The sequence below is a fragment of the Dipodomys ordii genome, unplaced genomic scaffold, assembly GCF_000151885.1.
Source record: "Dipodomys ordii isolate 6190 unplaced genomic scaffold, Dord_2.0 Scaffold69, whole genome shotgun sequence".
Taxonomy (NCBI): Eukaryota; Metazoa; Chordata; class Mammalia; order Rodentia; family Heteromyidae; genus Dipodomys; species Dipodomys ordii.
This window is the reverse complement of record NW_012267285.1, coordinates 94,974-120,593: the sequence shown is the minus strand read 5'-3', so window position 1 is coordinate 120,593 and position 25,620 is coordinate 94,974. Positions and strand designations below refer to the sequence as shown.

The 25,620-nt window shown below is 46.7% G+C and overlaps 1 protein-coding gene across 1 annotated transcript in view; it reads right to left on the bottom strand.

Moving 5' to 3' along the window:
- LOC105991010 (alpha-1-macroglobulin-like) overlaps positions 1-25,620 on the bottom strand; it is an 88,002-nt gene that overhangs the window by 22,705 nt on the left and 39,677 nt on the right. The window contains exons 5-8 of the mRNA XM_013023569.1: positions 5,921-6,148; positions 3,815-3,898; positions 2,576-2,695; positions 2,143-2,292 (exon numbers count right to left, since the gene is read on the bottom strand). Coding sequence (XP_012879023.1) covers positions 2,143-2,292; positions 2,576-2,695; positions 3,815-3,898; positions 5,921-6,148 — 582 coding nt within the window. The remainder of the gene's footprint in view (positions 1-2,142; positions 2,293-2,575; positions 2,696-3,814; positions 3,899-5,920; positions 6,149-25,620) is intronic.

Below are 25,620 nucleotides of genomic sequence, written 5' to 3'. Positions count from 1 at the left end.
GACCCCCGGACACAGCAGCGGGGAGCCCCCCCCGCCCGGACACAGCAGCGGGGAGCCCCCCCCGGGCCGGACACAGCAGCGGGGAGCCCCCCCTGGGCCCGGACACACAGTGGGGATCCACTCAGGACCTGGACATGGGGATCCCACCCCTGCCCCAGACAGACAGACAGAAATAGAAAGAGGAGAGACAGAGAAAATGAGGGGGGGGGGACAGACAGAAGGAGAATCAGAGAAAGGGGGAGACAGAGAGATGAACAAAAATGAGAGACAGAGCCAAAGGGGGAGAGACGAGAAGAAAAAGGAGGGAGAAAGAGAGACAACAGATAGAAAGACGAAGATGAGGGACAAAGACAAAAGACAGAGAAATGGGGGGAGAGAGAAATAGACGGGAGAGACAGAGACAGAGTTGTTTTCAGGCAGAACATGGCGCTCGTGAGGAACTTTGGATAAATATCACCAGCAGGATGACACGATCTGATGCGCAGTGACGTCAGCTTTTGGACCCCACCTTTTTGGACCCCACCAGCATTGTTTTCTCTGATGGTGGAAACAGACAAGTCACACACTTCCCTCCTCTGTGACAAGGGGAGAAACCCCTCCAAACAGGCGTCCACAGAACCGCGGCTTATGGATTTTTGAATTGGTCAGAATATGGAATCCTACCGACTGGAAAGAAGAAAAGGACTTGTTACAGAAGCATAATTAAAGCCCAGAGGCTCACACCTGCCAGCCTAGTGACTCAAGAGCCTGAAGTCTGAGGATCACAGTTCAAAGCCAACCTGGGTAGACAAGTCCAAGAGACGCTTATCTCCAGAGAACCAGCAAAAAGCCAGACTGGAGGCACGGTTCAAGTGGTAGAGCACCAGCGTAGAGTGAAAAGGCCAGGTGAAATGTCAGGGCTCTGAGCCTAAGTCCTAGTTCTGGTACCAACACAGACACACACACACAGCAAACAACAACAGTAAAATCCCCGGATGAAAGAGGTAATTAATAAGCTTAAAGGCTGGCATCTAATTTAGAATTTTATGTATTCCAGAAGGGAGAGAGATCTGCAGACCTCTAACAATAACTTCAGTTTAAGTGAAGCAAAGGCTTTAATTCCTTTTAAATAGTAATAGTGTTTAGTTTCACAACCTGGGTCAACTTTGTCTTTATTCCTCTGTTGAGCTAATGCTAAAAAATCAAGGTGATATTGTGTGTGTGTGTGTGTGTGTGTGTGTGCAGTATTGGAACTTGGTTGGCTTTTTTTTTAAGCTGGTGCTCTACCACTTGAGCCACAGCCCTACTTCTGGCTTTTTGGTAGTTAATTGGAGAAAAGGATCTCACAGACTTTCCTGCCTGCCCGAGCTGGCTTTGAACTGAGATCCTCAGTTCTCAGCCTCTTGAGTAGCTGGGATTATAGGCGTGAGCCATAGGGCCTGGCCAATGACATTTCTTTTGCTCATCTTTTCCATTTTTCTGTAATATTACTGCCCTAAAGCTGACAGCCATAGTTGTGCGCTTTTCATATTCAAGCATTCCTTCATATGAATACTTACTGCACAAATGACTGTCATATTAATGACTACAAAATTGACTCTTAAGAGTCACCTATAGATAACTCATCTTAGGTGTTGAAGCCTCAAAGTAAACCACTTGGTGTTTAAAATGCCAGAGACAGCTAGGCACCAGTGGCTCAGCCTGTCATCCCAGCTACTCAGGAGACTGAGATCTGGGGACCACAGTTCAAAGCCAGCCTGGGCAGGAAAGTCTGTGAGACTCTTTATCTCCAATGAACCACCAGAAAAGCTAGAAATGGCGCTGTGGCTTAAGTGGTAGAGTGTTAGCCATGAGCACAAAAGCTCAGAAACAGTTCCCAGGCCCTGAGTTCAAGCCCCAGGACCAGCAAAAAACCAGACCAAAACAAAAAAACCCAAAAAACAAAGTCAGCAACAACACAAACAACCCAGAGTTGTTGGCAAGTATCCACAGTCTTTGGCTCTTGAGATTCTATTCTAGTTTTCAGTTAATTATGGTTTCCTTAGAAGAAGAGAAGAAGATAGAAGATTCTGGAACTTTCCAGAAGCCCAGTGGATCTCCATCATAATGAAGACTTGGAAAGGGGTTTTGGCTATGTTTAGGGGAAAGCAGGATGACCTCTACGATGCTGTGAATGTCCTCGTCATCAGGGTCCTGTTTTGGAGAGTAGATGAGCCCGTTGTGAATTATGTCCTCCGCATAAATGCAGTCCTTATTAACACCAGCGTCCACGTGACTCTTCACCGGCGTCTTTGTGGGGAGTAAATTATATACCTGTCGCATCGAGAGAACCAATGAAACGTTTCAGGTTGTTGTGGTTTGTCACTGTTGAGGTAGTGTTGTTTTAGCTCCAGGCTGGTGACTCACGCCTGGAATCCCAGCGACTCAGCAGGCTGAGATCTGAGCATCGCTGCCCCAGGAAGACAGCTCCGAGAGACTCGTCTCCAATTAACCACCAAAAGAAAAAGCCGCAAGTGGTGACTTAAGTGGTAGAGCATCAGCTTTGAGCAAGAAAAGCCAAGCAAGAGTGTTAGGTCACGACTTCAAGCCCCAGTACTGGCGCAAAAGAAAGCAAAGGACTTATGGCCTGCGGTGAGAGTTCTTTTTCGGGTTTCAACAGCAGCATGCTCTGGTCCACTGCCCGGAGGGCACAGAAGGACAGCAGCGTGGCCGTGACCTTCACACGGATGTCTGAGGCCGGTAGGCTTTATGTGGATGAAAAACCCAAATGAACCTGTAATGCCCAAGATAGGATCATCAGGCGACATTCTTGAATATTATATACAGTCTCAAGTCACTCTCCAACACGAGGCTGAAAGGAGCTTCCCTCCCTGCCCCCAGCTTCTGAGTGCCAAATGAAGAGATTGATTTTTCAGCCAGGCATGGCGGTGCATGCCTGTAATACCAGCTCTTGAGAAGCGGAGGCAGGGAGGATTGTGAGCGAGAGGCCAACCCAAGCCGCACAATGAGACTGTGTCTTAAAAAACAACAAAACCCCCAAACCCAGCATCAGCGGCCCACACCTGTGAGCTAGCCACTCAGGAGGCTGAGAGCTGAGGAATGTGATTTGAGGCCAGCTCCAGCAGGAAAGTCACGAGCCTCTTATTTCTAGAGAACCAGCAAAAAGCCAAGTGTGGAAGTGTGGCTCAAGTGGTGGAGCACCAGCCTTGAGTGAAAAAGCCAAGTAGAAGAGTGAAGCTGTGAGTTGTTTACTACTGTAACAGACACACACACACACACACACACACACACACACACACACCAGAATACAGATAAAATCCTTCAGGAATTATCAAATGAATGTGTCCAGAATAACAATGTGCTTCCAGATAAATTCAGCTTTTTTACTTCTTGTATAACAAGTAAAATATGACATTTTGTGCCATTGAAATAGATCTCTAAATAGGATGGAAAACAATATTAAGAAAGACACCCTCTTTATAAGACAGTGGTGTGTGTGTGTGTGTGTGTGTGTATGCTGGTCCTGGGGCTTGAACTTGGGGCCTGGGCACTGTCCCTGAGCTTCTTTTCTCTCCAGGCAGGCGCTCTACCACTTGAGCCACGCCTCCACTTCTGGTTTTCTGGTGGTTCATTGGAGATCAGAGTCTCATGGCCTTTCCTGCCCGGGCTGGCTTTGAACCACGATCCTCAGATCTCAGCCTCTGGAGTAGCCGGGATTCCAGGCGTGCGCTGTGGCGCCTGGCTCGGTGGTGACTTTGGATGTCTGTGAGGCCCTCAGTTTCCACACTTGGGAAGGGAGAAGGGGAGGAAGGCCAGGCGTGGCAGGCACACCCACCTGGTTGGTGAAGCCGTGTTCGATGTGAACTTTCTGCACGTTGGCAACCACTTCTCCATTCGGCAGGACAGCGTAAAGCAGCAGCTGGGTGGCGGGCGAGAGCGCGGGGTCCCCCTTCCCTCAAGGAAAGAACGTTCTAGATTACAGATCAGGAAGGGAGGGGGTCATTGTCACTTGGTTCCTTTCCCTTGGCTCAGGCCTGCAATCCCAGCTACTCGAGAGGCTGAAATCAGAGGATGGAAATTCAAAGCCAGCCTGGGCAGGAAAGTCTGTGCGACTCTTATCTTCAGTGAACTAGCAAAAAGCTGAAAGTGGAGGTATGGCTCAAGTGGTAGAGCACCGGCCTTGAGCATAAAAGCTACGGGAGAGTGCCCAGGACCTGAGTTCAAGTCCCAATACCAGCACACAGAAAATAGGGCCAAGGGGGAAGGGAGGGGGAGGCCAAGGGGGGAGGGAAAGTCAAGGGGAGGGGAGGCCAAGGGAGAGGGAGGCCAAGGGGGGAGGGGAAGGAAGAGACAAGAGGGAGACAATGGCCCAGGGGAGGGGAGGGGCAGGAGGGAGGGGAGAGGGGAGAGGGGGACAAGCATCAGCAGGCTTGGCACACACACTGCCAGGTGGAAACTCCTCTGTACAACTACTTAAAGATAATAAAGCAGCGGGGCGTGGGGCGGTCTCGGGGGACAGCACGGGGGTCCCGGACGTGGCGCTGACCCTCGGGCCTTGAGCTGCAGGCACAAGAGACGCGAGTGGCGTGGGTTCAGCGCGCACCTGTCCATCCACACACCTGCCACGCAGGCGCACACGCCACGCTGCTCCTGCTCTAGTGCTCCTCCTGCGCACGGTAACTCAGGGATGATCTTGCAGTGGTCGGCTTATATACTGTCTACTGAACATCCATAATTCAGATCTGCATATTCCCACACATATGCAAAACATCCACAATATGCGATATAATGCATAGCGTAGGCAAAGGTAAAACTCACAGATATTCTTTATGGTCGATCCTTTCTTCTCTCCTCTCTCTTCTCTTCCTCCCTCTCTCTGTCTCAACGTAAGATCTCACTGTGTGCCTGAACCTCAGGATTCTTTTTGCCTTATCCTCTCGAGTACTGAGATTACAGTCATGCGCCACCACGCCCAGCCGTCGATCCGTTGTGGGGCTTGAACTCAGGGCCTGGGCGTTGTCCCTGAGCTCTTCTGCTCAAGGCTAGCACCCTACTACTTGAGCCACACTACCACTTCTGGTTTTCTGAGTGGTTCAGTGGAGATGAGTCTCATTGGGAGTTTTCTGCCTGGGCTGGCTTTGAACCACGATCCTCAAATCTCAGCCTCCTGAGGAGCTGGGATGACAGGCGTGAGCCACCAGCCCCCATGAGCCTCTTTTTAAAAGCACAAACGTATAGGGGCTGGGAAGGTGGCTCAGTGGTAGAGCGCTTGCCTTCCATGCACGAGGCCCTGGGTTCGATTCCTCAGCACCACATAAGCAGAAAAAGCTAGAAGTGGCGCTGTGGCTCAAGTGGTAGAGCACTAGCCTTGAGCTGAAGAGCTGAGGGACAGCGCCCAGGCCCAGAGATCAGGCCCCACAACCGACCAAAAAAAAAAAAAAAAGCACAAATGTATCTGTACCAGAGAATATAATTTAAATTACTTGATTTGCATAACAATTGCACGAGTTAACATCATCTGCACTAATTCAGGTGAGTTGACTCAGGTTAATTATCTAAGATCATGTGACTAGAAAGAAAACGGAAATTGTCATTAGTTTCAATTTCCTACTCTGTCAGAGAATGAAGGAAATGTGACTTAATATTTAAAGGTGACCAGAACAACAACAAGGGAAAAAAAGTAACTTTTTCTTGTTTTGGTTGTGGGATTTGAACTCAGGGCCTGGGCACTGTCCCTGAGCCTCTCTGTGCTAAAGGCTAGCGTTCGACCACTTGAGCCACAGCACCACTTCCAGTTTTCTTTTTATAAGACCACCTGTTGGCTAGTACAAAGCCAACCCGTTCATACTAATTTCTTGCACATCTCATTGTTTTGACAAGAATCTAGTCATTTCAGAAGGTCTAGAGAATTAGAAAGAGACACAGTGGCTTCTATTCTTACCAAATAATAGAAGGTTAACTCTTGTTCATCTTTCAGGATCTGCTCATTCAGGATGGAGTGTGCCCACATCTCCTGGCTCTGGCCACAGGACAGGGTACCCAGAACAAGTTCAAGGTGAACGTAACTTTTGCTGGAGGAAATCACATTCTTCACGACGTGCTGTGCTTGCTGGTGAACTTCATCCAGGAAGCTGTCGAAGCACACGTGGCTGTTCTGTTTATAAGTGGCCTACAGGGGCAATAAACAGGATGCGTGAGCCGGCCACTGGTGACCATCTGCTATCAGGAGGCTGAGATCGGAGGATCCTGATTGGAGGCCAGCCCAGGTAGGAAGTTCCACGAGACTCTTATCTCCAAGGAACCACCAAAAAGCTGGAAGTGGAGCTGTGGCCTAAGTCTTGAGGGAAAAAGCTCAGGGACAGTGCTAGGCCCTGAGTTCAAGCTCCAGGACTGGTGCGTGTGCGCACATGCGCACGCGCGTGTGCACACACACACACAATTATAATTACAGAAATTATAGAAAAGTGAAGGAAGGATGATATTGTCTAAAAAGAATTTACTGATGATCTGACATATGAAATGGTAAATTTGCCAGGTGCAGGTAGCTCATCCTGTAATCCTGGCTACTCAGGAGGCTGAGATCTGAGGATCACGGTTCAAAGACAGCCCGGGCAGGAATGTCCGGGAGACTTTGATTTCCAATAAACCACCAGAAAAACGGAAGTGGCGCTGTGGCTCAAGTGGTAGAGCGCCAGCCTTGAGCTGAAGAGCTCAGGGACAGCACCCAGGCCCAGAGTTCAAGTCCCATGACTGAACCCCCCCCAAAACAACGCTTCTATGGAACACCCTAATAATAATAAACATATATATTTATAATTATATATTATCTCTTCCATATTGCTGCCTTTGTGTGAGTGTTATTTATTTACTTTTTGCCAGTCCTGGGGCTTGAACCTCAGTCTCTCTTAATCATCAGACCTTCGTTGTAGGGATGAAGCTCCACTGTGAAATTCCCACACATGTAAATCAGCCCCCCCCAGCGACCCTCCTCCCCCTCCCCCTGCCCCATACAGTAGCAACAGGCTTGATTTGCATATATGCAAATCATGCCCCCTCTTTAGCCCTACCCCCCTCCAAGTAGCACCCACTCATTCCACAGAGCCTGTCTATTTCTTTGCCTTTGATTTTTCTCTTTCCTTCTTTTTTTGGTTAGTGGTGGGACTTGAACTCAGGGCCTGGGTGCTGTCCCTGAGCTTTTTCACTCAAAGCTGACACTCTACCGCTTGAACCTCAGCTCTACTTCTGGCTTTTTGGTGGTTAATTGGAGAGATGAGCCTCCACAGACCTTCCCACCTGGCCTGGCTTTGAACTGTGATCCTCAGTTCTCAGCCTCCTGAGTAGTTAAGATTCCAGTGCTTGAGCCACTGGTGCCTGGCTTTGTACAGTATTCTTTTGTGCATGTTGGTCTAGTACCAGGTCTTGACTCTTGTTCTCATACTTGCTCTCAGCTGGTGCTTGACCACTTGAGCCGCACCTCCAGTCTGGGTTTTTGCTGATCGAACTAGAGATAGAGACTTTGGTTTTAAACTGAGATCTGAAGATCTCCTGAGTATCCAGGATGATGACAGCAGGCGTGAGCCACAATGCTTGGGTTTTCTTCTATTTCTAGGTTGGCCTCTCCTGCCTCGAGCACGGTTCTTCCTGCTTACCACAGGCATGGTGGAAGAGAAGGTGAAGTTGGTGGTGTCAATGGAGATGTTCACCAGATGTTCTCATCGGGGATTGGCCGATCCTTGTCATCCACGAGAAGAATCTAGAAAGAGGAACGTGTTGGCTGCCCATAACCGCTAGGAGATAGTAGCTATCGCCCACTCCTGTTCGCCTCCCCTGCTCGCTGGAGGTCTTAGAATCTGGGAGAAAGTGGCGCTCTACCACTTGAGCCACAGCGCCACTTCCGGTTTTCTGGTGGTTTATTGGAGATCAGAGTCTCACGGACTTTCCCTGCCCAGGCTGGCTTTGAACTGTGATCCTCAGATCGCAGCCTCCTGAGTAGCTGGGATGACAGGCGGGAGCCACCAGCACCCAACTATGAGATTTTTTTTTAATCCACATGAGTTTGAATGTGGAGTGGTAGTTTATTATATCTTGTGTGTGTGCAGGGTGCACACGCAACACACAGCATTCTTGAAACTTGAACTCAGGCCTTAGATGTTGTCCCTGAGTTTTTTCACTCACCAATCCTTGATCTTACATCAAAATAAATTGTTGGAAACATTATATATATATATATATATATATATATATATATATATATATATACACACACACACATACACACACATATATGTATGTATATATGTATATACATGTATGTATGTGTATGTATGTATATATACATATATATGTATACATATGTGTGTATATTTTTTTACCCTGCACTTTTATGGTTTTTAAATTTTGTTCTAAACCAATGGCCCCAGCTAGCATGATGTTAGAAAGACCATTTACCTGTCCAAACAGAGGTAGGCCTCGTCTGCAATAAGAATGGACTTTGGTAAATTTCAGCTTGCTTAAGGCCACTGTGATTTCACAGGATCTGTAACCCAAGAGTTCCAACCCTAACAGACAGACAGACAGACAGACAGACAGACAGGAATTTCATGAGTTCAACGCCATTCAAACTCACCTCCTCCAGATCCAGCTTCACTAACCCACAAACTACAGTCCATTTTCCCTCCCCTCCTCCCCTCTTCCTCCTCTCCTCCTCCTTCCTCTCCTCCTCCTCCTCCTCTCCTCCTCTTCCCCTCCTCCTCCTCCCTCCTCCTCCTTCTCCTCCTTCCCCTTCCCCTTTCCCCTCCTCCTCCTCCTTCTCTTCTTCTTCTTCTTCTTTTTTGGTCATGGGGCTTGAACTCAGGTCCCTGAGCTCTTCAGCTCAAGGTTGGTGCTCTACCACTTGAGCCACAGCAACACTTCCAGTTTTTTGGTGGTTCATGGGAGATCAAAGTCTCATGGACTTTCCTTGCCTGGGCTGGCTTTGAACCGTGATCCTCAGATCTCAGCCTCCTGAGAAGCTGGATGCCACTAACATCTGGCAATGAATAGTTTTTTTTTTAAATATATAATTTTATGGTTACTATTGGGGTGTTATACAGAGGAGTTACTGTTTCGTGAGTCAGGTAATGTTTTGGGCAATGTCACCCTTCCTTTGTTTTCCTCCATTCACTGTCTAACAAAATGACTACCGGAAAGGTGAACTATGTTTTGGCTAATGGGGTGAGACTCAAGAAAGAGCACAGGGCTGGGCAGGTGGCTCAGTGGTAGAGCGCTCGCCTCGCATGCCTGAGGCCCTGGGTTCGAGTCCTCAGCACCACATAAGCAGAAAAGCTGGAAGTGGCGCTGTGGCTCAAGTGGTAGCGCGCTAACTAGCCTTGAGCTGAAGAGCTGAGGGACGGCGCCCAGGCCCTGAGTTCAAGACCCACGACTGACAAAATTAATTAATTAATTAATTAATTAAAACCAAATAAATGTCTGGCAAATTGGCCCTATAAAAATATTACCCAAGTTTTCCAGAAACTCCAGCCTGATAATATGTATATATATATATATATATATGTGTATATATATATATATATATATATATATATATATATATATATGCTTTTTGGCCATCCATTGGAAACAAGAGTCTCATGGATTTTCCTGTGCGGACTGGCCTCCAAATTCAATCCTCAAATCTCCGCCTCCTGAGTATCTGGGATTATAGGTGTGAGCCACTAGTGGCTGTTTTTTTTTTTGTTGTTGTTTGTTTGTTTTTCTTTCTGATACCAGAAAGCTCAGTTGCTGCTCTACCACTGTGAGTTACGCCTGCAGCTTGGCTTTTTGCTGGTTGTATTTGAGAGATGGAGTCTCAGATCATTTTTCTACCAAGGATGGATTTGAACTACAGTCTTTTGGCTCTCGGCCTCCTGAGCCACCAGCATCTGGCTGGGACAGAGAACTCTCACTCCATGGCTGTTCTTGTGAAATAACATTCAAATTGAGGAAATTGATTCAGATCAAGAGGTCCACACAGCGGGACCTTTGGTTTTGCAAATGTGTTGTTTTGCCAACAAGGAGTGGGTGTTAAAGAGAGAAAGCAAATGTTCTTCATCTTGGATTTCATAAAAACAGCTGTAATCTGTAGGAGAGGCCCTTAAACCGAATCTTTGATCTTCAAGATGAAGTGCTTTGATCGTCAACATTTTTCTTTTTTTTTTTGGGGGGGGGTGCAGGTTTGAACTCAGGGCCTGCATGTTGTCCCTGGGCTTCTTTTGCTCAAGGCTGGTGCTCTACTGCTTGAGCCACAGCTTCACTTCTGGTTTTCTGGGGTTCATTGGCGGAAACAATTTCACAGACATTCCTGCCCCGATTGGCTTTGAACCACGATCCTCAGATCTCAGCCTTCCTGAGTGGCTGAGATTACAGGTGTACGCCACCAGCCCTGGCCTGACTTAAACCTAGTTTAACTGTGTCAGGTGTTTCCAGGAGCAGAGCTAGCTTGGCTGTTCCAGACTGGAGACACATCACTGGGCTCAAGGGGTAGAAATTGACATCCACAGACACGAATTGCACTGGAACAGAGGGAAGTTTCACCTCATGAGTGGGCTGTGGACAGAAGCTCCAGGTAATACAAAAAATCAAGCAAGAAAAAGCAGGACAAGAGCATACCTGTTTGTCCCGGCTTATACATGGGCTTGTCTGTCTGCACAAAAACTGGGTTTTCCACCTGGAGGATTTGCATTGCTTTCTTCTGCATGAAAAGCTGACTCGCTCCCTGGACCTGTGCGATCAGAATGGCCGAGGAAGATGGCGACGGTGGAATCTAAAACACAAAGATCTCAGCTCTTTCCTCATTTTCTCTCTTCCTGGCCAGGCCCTGAAGATGAATATGGGATAAGAATCCCTGATTTTACAATTAATTCCTCTGATTGGGTAATCTGACACTACATATGAACTCAATTGCATTGTTCATTTCATATGAATAGATTCAGTAGAAGGTCGGGGCTGGTAGCTCACACCTATAATCCCAGCTACTCTGGAAGCTGAGATTTGAGGATCGCAGGTTTGAAGTCAGCCTGGGCAGGAAAGTCTGTGAAGACACTGATCTCCAAGGAACACACCAAAAAGCTGGAAGTGGTAGTGTGGCTCAAGCGGTATAGCACCAGCCTTGACTGAAAAAACTAAACAAGAACACGAAGGCCCCGAGTTCAAGCCCCGGTACTGGCAGAAAAATAAATGCATAAATACACAGAGACATGAACACACCACTACTAAAACAAATGTGTCAAATAAATCCAGAACTTTGGTCTCTTAGCATCTGATTTGAAATTTGCTTCGTAGCTACCAATCTTTCCTCAGTGATGCTTTCTTCCTAGTTCTAGGGGTGCATATCAGGCCCCTGTCCCCCTCCCTGGCACCCCAACGGGATGCGGACCACAAAGGGGCTGCAGTAGAAGGAGTTCTTCTGTACCACCCGGTTTGCAAGGATGCTCAGGAGAGTCCGTGAGATTCTGATCTCCGATGAACCACTAGGAAACCGGAAGTGGCGCTGGGGCTCAAGTGGTAGAGCGCCCGCCTTGAGCTGAAGAGCTGGGGGACAGCGCCCAGGCCCTGAGTTCAAGTCCTAGGACCAGCATATGAGAGGGGGGAAGAAAGGGAAGAAAGAGGGAGGGAGGGAAGAAAGGCAAGGAAAGGAAGGAAGGGAAGGAATGAAGGAAGGAATGAAGGAAGGAAGGAAGCAAGCAAATAAACAAGCAAGCAAACAAGCAAGCAAGCAAGCAAGCAAGCAAGCAAACAAGCAAACAAGCAAGCAAGCAAGCAAAAAGCAAGCAAACAAGCAAACAAGCAAGCAAGCAAGCAAGCAAGCAAGCAAAAAGCAAGCAAGCAAGCAAGCAAGCAAACAAGCAAGCAAGCAAACAAGCAAGCAAGCAAGCAAGCAAACAAGCAAGCAAGCAAGCAAACAAGCAAGCAAGCAAACAAGCAAGCAAGCAAACAAGCAAACAAGCAAGCAAGCAAACAAGCAAGCAAGCAAGCAAGCAAGGAAGCAAAAAGCAAGCAAACAAGCAAGCAAGCAAGCAAAAAGCAAGCAAACAAGCAAGCAAACAAGCAAACAAGCAAGCAAGCAAACAAGCAAGCAAGCAAAAAGCAAGCAAAAAGCAAGCAAGCAAGCAAGCAAGCAAGCAAACAAGCAAGCAAGCAAGCAAGCAAACAAGCAAGCAAGCAAGCAAACAAGCAAACAAGCAAACAAGCAAGCAAGCAAACAAGCAAACAAGCAAGCAAGCAAGCAAACAAGCAAGCAAGCAAACAAGCAAGCAAGCAAACAAGCAAGCAAGCAAACAAGCAGAAGCATGCGTCTCTTGGATTGGGGAAAGATCCATCCTCAGAATGTTAAAATACCTTGGGCAAGAAACAATGAGTTATTAAATATTTGGTATTGAATATTTAAATGTACAGACTACTAATTCATCAAGGAATCAGAGCTGAAAACCCTCATTTCCTTCTTCATGTGCAGCTCCCTCCCTCCCTCCCTCCCTCCCTCCCTCCCTCCCTTTCTCTTAATTCCTCCCTTCCTTCCTCCCTCCCTCCCTTCCCCTCTCTCTCCCTCCCTTCCTCTCTCCTTTCCTCCCTCCTTCTCTCTCCCTTCCTTCTTCCCTTCCTCTCTCCCTCCCTCCCTCCTGCCCTCCCTCCTTCCCTTGAAAGCTTGAACTCAGGGCTCTTGAGTTCCCACTTGTCCCATTTTTTTGTCTGCCACTTGAGCCAAATCTCCATTTGCTGCTTTTTGGTGGTAACTGGAGATAAGGGTCTTATAGACTCTCCTGCCTGGGCGGAATTCAAGCCATGATCCTCAGATCTCAGCCTCCTGAGGAGCTGGGATTACAGGTGTGAGCTACTGTCACATGGCTTTCTCTGTCTGTCTCTCTCCTTCCTTCCTTCTTTCTTTTTTCTTTCTTTTTCCTTCCTTCTCTTTCTTTTTCTTTCCTTCCTTCTCTTTCTTTGTTTTCTTTCTTTCTCTCTCTTTCTTTCTTTCCCTTCCTTCCTCCTTCCTTCCTTCTTCCTTCCTTTCTTTTCTTCGTATTCTCTTTCTTTTTCTTTTCATTGTGCCAGTCCTGGGCCTCGAACTTTATTTTAGAAAAGCCACCATGGAAGGAAGCTGAATTGCTCTCACTTCCATATCAGTACCAACCTTAGCTCTTTTCTTTCTTTTCCCTGTCTGGTGATGGAAGTCCAATCAAGCCAAACCCATCTGATCATTAGCCATCTGACCTGATAGCCCCAAAGAAATCACTGCTCTGCCATCTGGGCCTGCTTTTCATTGACCACCACCCAGACAAAAGGCCTCTCTCTCTCTCTTGCTCTCAGTCCTGGGGCTTGAACTTAGGTCCTGGTACTGTCATTGAGCTCTTTGGCTCAAGGCTAGAGCTCTACCACTTGAGCCACAACCCCACTTCCATTTTTTTGGTAGTTTATTAGACGTAAGAGTCTCAGGGACTTTCCTGCCCAGGCTGGCTTTGAACCCTGATCCTCAGATCTCAGCCTTCCCAGTAGCTGGGATTACAGGTGTGAACCATGCCCCTTTTCTTCTAGGACCTAAATTTTTCTTTCGTGCACAGCTGTTTTCTGTTGAGGTGTCTGTAATATTTCATTTTCTGGACATCATCTCTTTCCTTTTCTACTCTAGGAGAGATTACAGGGGAAGTCTGGATTATTTGCGCTGGAAATTCCCCGAGCCCAAAGGCCAGTCCCCTGCCCCCACCCCCAAATGGTTAGCTGAAGGATTCAGTGAAAAAATACAAATAAAAAGATGCTAACCTGCCAGCCCCACATCTGCCTGGCCATTTCTGTCTTTCAGTTACTGAACAGCACTCAGAAAACCTCAGTCTCTTCATAGGACAGTTAAAAAAACTCTGTCTTTGCCAGGCATCCGTGGTTCACGCTGGTCATCTCAGCTGCTTAGGAGGCTGAGATCTGAGGATTGCGTTTTGAGGCCAGTCCAAGCAAGAAAGTCCTTGAGATGCTAACCTCCAATGAGCCAGCGAAAAGCTGAAAGTAAAATGGAAACAAGAGGGTTTTTTTTTCTTCAGTGCTGTTTTTATTCTCTTTTCCTTTTGTCTTGTTTGTTCGTTTACTCGTCTTCGGGAGGGCGAGGGGGGTACAGAAATGGGGGGGCAGAGGGTGAACAAAGGGAAGGAGAGGGGGTAAGAATTCTGTGGCCCCACACCGTGAATGAAACCGTCTTTTCTAGAATTAGAAGGCATGGCGCACGCCATGGTCCTTCCCATGACAGAGAAGTTGAGAGGAAACCAAGCCATAAAGATGACACCAGAGGGAAGAAGACATGAAGGGTGATAGAACTTTCTGGAAGCATGGCTCATGGTTTAGCTGCAGGGGAGGAGGAGGATCAAGGCTGGCCTGGGGAGTCTTCTCCTCATGGCGACAAGAGCTGGGCATGGCGCCCACCGTACACACTCCTTGAGCTCTGTGTGATTTCACCCCAGGTTTGATGCCAGCTGATGAGCCCTGAAAGAAAACCGGTAGATGTTTGCTTTTGTCACATATTAACTACTTCACTATAAAAAAATCAATTTTAGCCGGGAGCCTGGTGGTTTTCACCTGTCATCCCTGCTGCTGAGATCCTGGTTTGGAGCCAGCCTGGACAGGAAAATCCATGAGACTCTTTATCTCTGGTGAACCAGCAAAAAGCTGAAGTGGTGCCGTGGCTCAAGTGGTAGAGTGCCAGCCTTGAGTGAGAAATCCCCAGGCCTACCTTTTGTGCAATGCCCATCAATGGTAAATGAACCAATATGCAGTGTTTGGGGAGGGGCATTGGTCTTGGGGCTCGAACTCAGGGCCTGGGGCGCTGTCCCTGAGCTTTCTCATTCAAGACTGGGGCTCTACCATTTGAGCCACACCTTCACTTCTAGCTTTTTCTTGGTTCATTGAAGATGATCTCACAGACTTTCCTGCCTGGGCTGGCTTTAAACCGTGATCGTTGGATCTCAGCCTCCTGAGTAGCTGGGATTGCAGGGGTGCGCTACGGGTGCTGCACGCTGGGCCCTGACTCACAGAGTCTGTGTGGTTTCTCTCTATTTCTCCTGATCTCCACCATCTCCCCCCCCCCCGCAGCTGCTCCCCAAATTCTCCAGGGGCTGGTTCTGGGACTGGTGACGTAATAACCAACAGCACAGGACCTTTAGGAGCAATATAGACTGCAGGCTTGTAACTCCTGGGTATTTACCAAGCCTGTATTTATCAAATGTTGCGTCACAGAGTTTACAAAATGAATGGAAGATCACCTGTCCCCTGTCTGCGTTTTGCTTTTCAAAGGAGGACCAAATCCGAGCTGTCATTAACATTGTACCATGTTGATTTTTATATGGTGTTCTTTTAAACGAAAGTGGTTTTTTTTTGTTTTTTTGTTTTTTACTTTTATAAAGGTGAGGTACAGAGGGGTGACAGTGACATCAATCAGGTCATCAATCCATTTCTTCCTTTGCTCTCTCCCCATTTTTCCCTCCCATCCCCCCCCACAAGTTGTAGAGTTCATTTCCACATCGTGTCCAGTGAGGACCATGGCTGCCGTTGTCCACCCTCTGTCCCCCCATTTCTGTGCCCCCCTCACCCTCCCAGAGACAGAGAAGCCAACACACCAGACAGCAAGAAAAGGAAACAGAAACCACAACAAAGAAAACCAACCTCTTGTGTCCATTTCCTGGAGTTCATGTTGACAGATACTATTTTAGGCCTGTGCCTTTGTGTTCCTCTCCTAAGAGCGTCCTTTGGTGTCACTGCGTGTGATACCATTGTAATTCTTTACTGAACTTATATCTTATGCATTTGATTTATAAAGGGAAGACAGTACTATTGCTGAAGTGTTTTGTTCTCTTTAACGATCTTCAAGATCAGAACTGGGCTTTGAACTCACATCCTTGTGCGTGCTAGACAAGCGCTCTACCCATGAACCACATCTCCAGGTTTGGTTGCTTTTGTTACTTTTCAGATAGAGTTTCACATTAAAAAAATTATTTTATCTTAATATTTAGGTTCTCACTTTTTCCCCCCAGGGCCAACTTCTGACTTCAATCCTACTACTAGTACCTTGTATGGCCAAGACTAAAGGCATATACCACCACGCTCGGCCTCCAAATCTTTTTTTTTTAAATACATATTTCCTAAAAGAATTTCACTAAAAATATTCTTTGTAACCTGTCTACTTGATCTCTGAAATTGTTCATCAGGAGCAAGATATAAAAGGCATTCTATGTTTTCTTGATCTCTCCATTATGTGACTAAATACAATCAAATTCTGGAAAGACGTTTCTGTCTACAAAGTAGTAAAAATAATTCTAGGGTTGGGAATGTGGCTTAGTGGTGGAGTACTTGCCTAGCATGCATGAAGTCCCGGGTTCCTCAGTACTACATACACAGAAAAAGCCATGGTTCAAGTGGTAGAGTGCTAGCTTTGAGCAAAAGAAGCTCAGGCATAGTGCTCAGGTCCTGAGTTCAAGTCCCAGGACTGGCAAAAAAAAATTCTAGATCATCGTTAAAATTATTATCAATATATCATCTGTTGAAACTACACAGAGCTACTATATTCCTAATAAGTATTGCACACTAAAATATCTTGTCTGGAAATAATTTATTAATAAAAGCCATCATTCATGCTGGGCACTGGTGGCTCACGCCTGTCATCCTAGCTACTCAGGAGATTGAGATCTGAGGGTCACAATTCAAAGCCAGCCCTGAACAGAAAAGTCCATGAGACTTTTATCTCCAATGAACCACTTAAAACCAGAAGTAGAGCTGTGGTTCAAGTGGTAGAGCGCCAGCCTTGAATACAAAAGCTCAGGGATAGTGCCCAGGCCCCGGGTTGGCACACATGCACACACACACACACACACACACACACACACACACACATACACACTCAGACATATATATGGCAAATGAATGTTCACATATCAAAATAAAATTGTAAGCCGCGATGTGAATAGATTATCAACAGTATGATAGCGATAGTTACTTAATATAATTATTACCTGCAAGTATTATAGGATTATTATATTATTTACGTCAGGAATGACGTAAAAATAGAGGCCGCAGTTAAAGTTGAATGATAGCGTTGAGCCAGGTGTTAAAGTCAAAGAGCGATATCAGGGTATTCTAACAGCTAGGACACATTTCTCAAAGATGGTTAAGTATGGAATCTTTATCACCAGGGCCCAAACTTTAGTGAAAAAGAAAAGCAAAAGCAAAAGCTGTTGGTTGGAAGCATGGCCCACATGGTAGAGTGCTTGCATAGAGTAAGCTACAGGCCCTGGGTTCCATGCGCAGTACCAAAAAAAAAAAAATGCCCCAAAGCCGAGTGCTGTTGCTCACGCCTGTAATCCCAGCTAATTAGAAAGCTGAGATTTGAGGATCACCGTGTGAAGCCAACCCAGGCCAGAAAAGTCAGTGGGACTCATCCCCAATGAACCACCAAAAAAGCTGGAAGCAGAGCTGTGGCTCAAGCGGGAGAGCACTAGCCTTGAGCAGAAAAGCTCAGGGATAGCACCCAGGCCCCGAGTTCAAGCCCCAGGCTTGAACCAAACAACAACCCAAACGCCCACCAAACAAAAGTCATTATAAAAAAAGTCAGAACGCTGAAGTCATGACAGTTATAGACTTGAAAGGTTTCCATAAACCCAGTCTAGAGGAGAATCAATCCGTACATAGGAAAAGGGTTGGCTTTGGAATTGCTGGCAATGTTTATATGCTCAGTGGTAACAGCTAGACCTTTGAAGCTTTTGCAGTTAAGCTAATTTCCCCAAGTGGAAAAAAAAAAAAACCATCCTCACCTTTGGCCACATTTCTAATCCCTGGCTAATTCCTGGCTGTTTACAGAATGTCAGGCAATGACTTGCTCTATGTTGGAGGAAGTTGGTGACTTTAGTCACAGTCGTTTGGACGAACACAAAGAGCAGGAATATCTGTCATAAATACAGTTTTGAACAGTGAACCTGGTATTCCTTTTTTGTCGGTTGTGGGGCTTGAACTCTGGGCCTGGGCGCTGTCCCTCGGCTCTTCAGCTCAAGGTTGGTGCTCTACCACTTGAACCACAGCGCCACTTCTGGTTTTCTGCTGGTTCATGGGAGATCAGGGTTTCAGACACTTTCCTGCCCGGGCTGGCTTTGAACTGGGATCCTCGGATCTCAGCCTCCTGAGTAGCTGGATAATTGGTGTGAGCCACTGGTGCCCCTGTGAATTTGGTATTTTGGGGGTGATAGATACTTGGCTTTTGCTGGGAGCAGGCTGGAAAAAAAAATCATGGAAATTACAGGTGTGAATGAGATCCTTTATTGTTTTATTTAAAGACTCTTGCCTGTTGGGTGCTGGTGGCAGATGCCTGTAATCCCAGCTACTCAGGAGGCTGAGATCTGGGGATCCTGGTTGGAAGAAAACTCAAGCAGGAAAGTCTGTGAGACTCTTATCTCCAAGGAACCACCAAAAAGCTGAAGTGGTGCTGTGACTCAAGCGGTAGAGCACCAGCCTTGAGCAGAAAAGCTCAGGGATAGCGCCCAGGCCCTGAGTTCAAGCCCCAATAATTGCAAAAATTAAACAAGAGGAAAAAAAAAACACTTAAAAAAATTAAAACCTCTAAGAAGCTAAAAAAGGGGGAAAATGCCATTTGGCAGAATAAAAACAAAAGTTTTCGACTTTATCAAGTTTTATTTATCAGCAAATAAACGGAATTTATTATTTATTGTGCAGTGTGCAAATCTGAGATGCCAGCAACATTTGTGGTTTGTTTTCATTTTGTGACTTATGGGGTTTGAACTCAGGGCCTGGGCGCTGTCCCTGAGCTTTTTCACTTAAGCCGAGTGCTCTACCACTTGAGCCACACCCCAACGTCCCGTTTTCTGGAGATCAGAGTCTCATGGACTTTCCTGCCCAGGCTGGCCTCGAACCGCGATCCTCCGATCTCGGCCTCCTGAGTGGCTGGGATTCCAGGTGTGAGCCACCAGCCCCCCACCAGCAGCATTTTTGCACAAAGAAGCTCTTTCTTGATTCTTCTCTCAGTGAAGTCATGCAGAGCTGGTCTTCCTTGTTGCCATACCCACAGATCTTTCCGGATCAGAGGCTAACATAGAGGCCCCTTAGGGGGAAAAGAGGACACCAGGGATTGTGTGAAAATTCCCCCACTCACCAAGAAGTGAAATGGGAGCTGCTCGCGTCCTGTGGGCCAGGGGTGTGTGTTATCTAAATAAACTTGAGTTAATGACCCCATTTGTGAGCTGGGCATTGCTAGCACAGGCCTGGCTGTAGCAAGCTTTGCATTTGATCTCAGCACTTAGGCAAAAAAAAAAAAAAAAAAAAATGAGGACAGAAACAGAAAACACACCCTAAAGACAGTCTGAACTCTGAATTGGCTTGGGTTTGTGTGTGTGTGTGTGATTATCTTCATCTTAGAGCCTCAGGACAGGCCCCCAGCCTTCCTCTCTCTGACTTCTGGGACAGCGTCCAAGGTAAATGAACATATTGAAGCCAGGAGCTGGTGGGAAGTTGGATCAGTTCAAAGAAAGAAAAACCACCCCACCAAACCTCTTATCAAGGTTGTGTAATTCTTGTAGGGCGAATCAATATGCTCAGGCTGCTGGGAGAGGATGCTTTTCTGCACCCACGACAGCCCTGTGAGTTGCTTCTCGCATGGACAAATGCACAACGTGCAAAAAGACACGAGACCCTGGAGGTAGAGATATGGAGCGACCGCCTTTAATGCCGGGCAAAGGAAATCAGTCGATGGCCGAGTCAGGCAGTTGGAGCAGAGCACAGAGCATCAGCTCCCAGGTCCAGTGAAGAAGAGGAGTCCAGGCCAAAGAATCGTCTTCCCGTTGGGATTTAAAAGGATAATAAATAAATGTGATAATAAAGTGATAAAGGAAAGCTGGTTCCAGTGGCTCACGCCTGTCACCCCAGCTACGTAGGAGGCTGAGAGCTGAGGATCAGGATTCAAGGCCAGCCAAGGCAGGAAAGTCTGTGAGACTCTAATCCCCAATGAACCAACAAAAAGCTTGAAGTAGATTGTGGTTCAAGAAGTAGAGCACCGACCTTGGACGAAAAAGCTAAGGGACAGCACCCAGGCCCTGAGTTCAAACCCTGGCACTAGCATACACACACACACACACACACACACACAAATAGATGTGTATCTGTATAGATATAAAAAATATATGGATGAACCTTAATATATGCCTTAATACATGGATTTATATACATATATATTTTTTGTTATTTTATTTATTTATTTTTTTGGTCGTGGGGCTTGAACTCAGGGCTTGGGCACTGTCCCTTAGCTCTTCAGCTCAAGGTTGGTGCTCTACCACTTGAGCCACAGCACCACTTCAGGTTTTCTGGTGGTTCATTGGACAGAAAAGTCTCACAGACTTCCCTGCCTGGGCTGGCTTTGAACTGGGATCCTCAGAGATCAGCCACCTGAGTAGCTGGGATTATAGGCGTGAGCCACTGGTGCCCAGCTATATAAATATTTTTACCTGCTTATGTAAAAGTTGACCTGTCAATTTATAAAACGCAAATGAGAGATTTATGCAATACCTATATACAGCTCTGAAGACTTTAAAGCTATTTTTAAAGCAAGTAAAAATGTGTGTGTGTGTGTGTGTGTGTGTGTGTGTGTGTGTGCCAATACTGGGGCTTGAACTCAGGAACTCATGTTCTGGCTTCTTTTCTACTCAAGGCTGGTGCTCTACTACTTGAGACACACCTCCCTTTTTAGCTTTTTGCTGGCTCACTGGAGATGAATCTCCTAAACGGTCCTGTCTGGGCTGGCCTTGAACCGTGATCCTCAGATCTCAGCCTCCTGAGTAGCTGGGATTATAGACCTGAGCCATCAGTGCCAAGGCTCGTAATGAAATCTGTCATAGTTATCACAGTACTGGTGTATAATACACAGCTACAGACCCCGTGAAATGCTAGAAACTTCCCTATGCTCCTTCTAATCTTCATGTTTTCATTTTCTTACATGTGTGTCCAGAGAATGTTCTTACCCTTTCCTGTGCCTTGTTTTGTTGCATTAAGGAGAAATGCCATTGATATTGTAAGAATCCACAGCAAACTCATCTGGAAAAGGAAGACAATATTCATCTTTATTGAAAGATTAAAATTAGAGTTCCATTTTACAATTGCTAACTGCTGGTTTTGCTTCTGTAAACTTGCTTGTGCTAGCACTGACCCTTTCCCCTCCCTGGAGATAAATAAAAAGTTTCAGAGCCTAGATGTCGGCCCTGGGACAAGCTCTGTAGTCATAAATAAAGAACTAACAAGTAAATTCCCCAGGTGGCCAAATGGGACCCAAGATAAGGAACAAAGAGTATGTTCCTCTGCATTCTTGCATAAAAATTCTCAGTTTAGAGGCCTCAAGATAAGGACCATCTGGTGAGCCCAACAAATTAGGCCAAATGTTAATTAATTACAAGTCTGTAACTCCGAAAACTCCCTAACCCTTATCTCCATTTGATCATCCTCGCCAATTGTTTTATTACAAAGAGTGTTATAAACTGAGCCAGTCCTGGGGAGCCTGGGGTCTTATGCTAATCCTGTGGCTTTTGTCTTTAAAAGTGCCTGTAACTGCTGCTCGGGGCTTCCTGTCTGTCCTGGACAGAGAGCCCGTTTGCACAAACGCCTAATAAACTCCTCTTGCTTATTGCAGCTGCTGGCCTAAAGTCTTGGTTCTTGGGGTGCCCTCCCGTTGAAGAAAGCATCCCAGTGAGTCTGGGGTCTTTCATTTATTACATCCAAATCTCTGTAACCAGGCTGTATCTGACAATATAAACACATTAGATCTAGCATTTTCAATCCTCTCTCTCTTTCTCTCTCTCTCTGCCCAAAACCTGGACTCGAATTCTTTTTTTTTTTTGTTCCGGTCGTGGGGCCTGAACTCTGGGCCTGGGCGCTGTCCCTCAGCTCTTCAGCTCAAGGCGAGCGCTCTACCACTTGAGCCACAGCGCCACTTCCGGCTTTTTTCTTTTTGCTTATGTGGTGCTGAGGAATGGAACCCAGGGCCTCAGGCATGCAAGGCAAGCGCTCTACCACTGAGCCACCTTCCCAGCCCATGGACTCGAATTCTTGATCTGATGTTTCTACTCATGGGCTAGTCCTCTACCACCTGAACCATGCCTCCAGCCCCTCAATATTTTTGCTCAAGAGAAGCAATCACTGTTCCATTTTATAGAGTCATAAATACTACATTGAAATTTCTTTTTTGGTTGGTCCCGGGGCTTGAATTTGGGGCTTGGGTGCTGTCATTGAGCTCTGTGGCTCAAGGCTAATGCTCTGCCACTTTGAGCCACAGCTCCACTTCTGGGTTTTTGGTTGTTCATTAGAGATAAGAGTCTCACAGTGCCAGGCACCAGTGACTCACGCCTGTAATCCCTTTCTAACTGTGTCCTAAAGATGATGTATGTTCAAAAATCTGCTAACTGGCCCAGCAAGTAAAAATAAAAAAAAAAATTAGTATTGGGCTGGGTTCTGGTGGCTCACACCTGTCATCCTAGCTACTCAGGAGGCTGAGATCTGAGGATTGTGGTTCAAAGCCAGCCCAGGCAGGAAAATCTGTGAGACTTTTTTTTGGGGGGGGGCCTGGCTGTGGGGCCTGAACTCAGGGCCTGGGTGCTGTCCCTCAGCTCTTCAGCTCAAGGCTAGCGCTCTACCACTTGAGTCACAACGCCACTTCTGGGGTTTTCTTTTTGCTTATGTGGTGCTGAGGAATCGAACCCAGGGCCTCAGGCATGCAAGGCAAGCGCTCTACCACTGAGTCAACTTCCCAGCCCCTGTGAGACTCTTATCTCCAATATACCACCAGAAAACTGGAAGTGGTGCTGTGGCTCAAGTAGTAGAGTGCTAACCTTGAACAAAGTAGCTCAGGGACAGCACCCAGGCTCTGAGTTCAAGCCCCAGGACTGACATACATATATATACATACATATATATATATATATATATATAAAATAGATTGTGCATTATGAGAAGAAATGATGACACTGAATTAACTAATTAAAAGCATCAACCCTCCAATTGTATTTCAGAAAAAATAATATCAATAATTTTTCCAAAAAATCCAAGCATGAACTCTAGAGTAAGTTTAAATGGAGTCTCCCCAAATTCTTTATACAACTGGACTCCGTCTTCTTTGCATGCATTTGCATTCATCTGCATGTCTTTGCATACATTTGCATAACTTCCCATGGCTGTCCTTGTCTTTTACCTCCTCCACTGATAAATCCGGAGAGCATCTTCACCTCGACATTCAACCAAGGCTAGCTTCCACACGGACTCACGCCCTGGGACTTTTCCACGCGGAGGGAGACCGGTGGCCAGTTGCTGACTGACCGGACTTGCTGAGACATCCAAATTTCATTCCGAAAATAATTGCTTTGGCTTAGAACTTTCCAGTGTTTTTTTTTTCCTATAGTGATTTTCAAGTTGCAAATTTTACATTAGGACTTTGGTCTTAACTTGATTATTTTTTTTTCCACACAAAATAGGAGATAAGGGTTCAGTTTTCTTCTGCATACAAGTAACCAGGTTTGTCACTATCATTTTGTTGTAGAAGCTACCTTTTCTCCAATGCATGTTTTGGCTATTATTATTATTATTATTAATTACTGTTTATTTTCTGGGGCTTAAACTCCAAGCCTAGGCTCTGTTCCTGAGCTGTTTTGCTCAAAGCTGGTGCTCTACCACTTGACCCACAGCTCCACTTCTGGCTTTTTGATGGTTCACTGGAGATAAGAGTCTTGCAGACTTTCCTTCCCGAGCTGGCTTTGAACTGCGATCTTCAGATCTCAGCCTCTTGAGTAGCTGGGATTACAGGTGTGAGCCACTTGACAGTAAGTAATTCTTGATGATTTGACACTACTTGATCGTAGCATTCAGCTGATATATGAGTGCTTAGAAATTTGAGAGCAGAATGCAGTTCAAAGCCAGCCCGGGCAGGAAAGTGTGTGAGACTCTGATCTCCAATAAACCACCAGAAAATGGGAAGTGGTGCTGTGGCTCAAGTGGTTGAGCGCCAGCCTTGAGTGATAACGCTTCAGGGCCAGCACCCAGGTCCTGAGTTCAAGCCTCAGGTCTGACACACCCACAGACCCAAAGATAAAGCCCATATTTTGATTGGAACATCTGATCTTCACCTGGGTGGCTGAGATCCTTTTGTCCACTCAGGAAAAGCCCCTCTCTGGCCATCACAAGGAAGAGAGCACCGGATAGAATGAGCCAGCTATTCAGCCTGCCTGACTGCCAATACAGCGTTCCCTCTACTTATTTATCTATTTATTTATAGTTAGTTTGTTAGTGCTGGTACTGGGACTTGAACTCAGGGCCTGTCCCTTAAGCTTTTATTGTGCTCAAGGCTGCTGCTCTACCAGGTGTGATGTATTTTCAACTCTGGGCTTTTTGTTGGAGATGAGAGTCTTGGGGAGTTTCCTGGCTCCATTGAAGCTCGATCCTCAGAGCTCAGCCTCTGGGGTAGCTGGGATTACAGGCGTGACCACCAGCACCCATCCAATTTCTTCCTAAACTCAAAAAGCCAGCAGTGGTGCTGTGGCTCAAGTGGTAGAGCGCCAGCCTTGAGTGAAAAAGCTCAGGGACAGCGCCCAGGTCCAGAGTTCAAGACCGGTGGCAGACAACAACAAAAAGACCAGGGGTTTCTATTTCAGATGAGTGATGATTAGGTTTCTTGTGTGTGTGTGTGTGTGTGTGTGTGTGAGTTTTGAGACTTGAACTCAGAGCCTGGGTGCTGTCCCTTAGCTTCTTCACTCCAGGCTGGTGCTCTACCACTTGATTCACACCTCCCCATCAGGCTTTTTGGTGGTGCATGGGTGATAAGGAGTCTCACAGCCTTTCCTGCCCGGGCTGGCTTTGAACTGCGATCCTCAGATCTCAGCCTCCTGAGTAGCCGGGGTGACAGGTGTGGGCCGGTGGCACCTGACTCGTTTATGTTGCTTGTATTCGAGTTCTGGTGGTGGCAGGCAACATCTGAGGAATGGAGCGTCTGTGAACTGGTCACGCGGGTCTCACCGTCTTGAGCAAGGAGGTAGAGGGGGTCAGGGCAGTGGGGCGCCCAGCACCGGGGAGATGGAGATGGGGTTCGTCAGGATGACCTGCATGTCTGCCAGGAGGAAGCGGGGGACAGCGGGGCAGCGCTGGACAGCGTCCAGACCCGGGGACAGGGCGATCTGCACACACCACACACACACACGTACAAACACAGTCACACACACTCATACACAAACACACTGACACACACAAACACACACATACACACTCACACACAGACACACAAACACACATACAACATGCTCACACACATACACAAACACACACCAACACAGACACACACATTCAAGAAAACAAGTAGTTTAAGGTGCATTAAAGAATTGTTTTCTTCCTCCCTCCCCTTTTCCCTTTTTCCCTTGTTTCCTTCCTTCCTTCCTTCCTTCCTTCCTTCCTTCCTTCCTTCCTTCCTTCCTTCACTCCCTCCCTCCCTCCCTCCTTCCTTCCTCCCTCCTTCCCTTTCTTCCTCCCTGTCTTTCCTTACTCTTTCTCCCTCCTTCCCTCTCTCCCTCCCTTCTTCCTTCCTTCCTTCCTTCCTTCCTTCCTTCCTTCCTT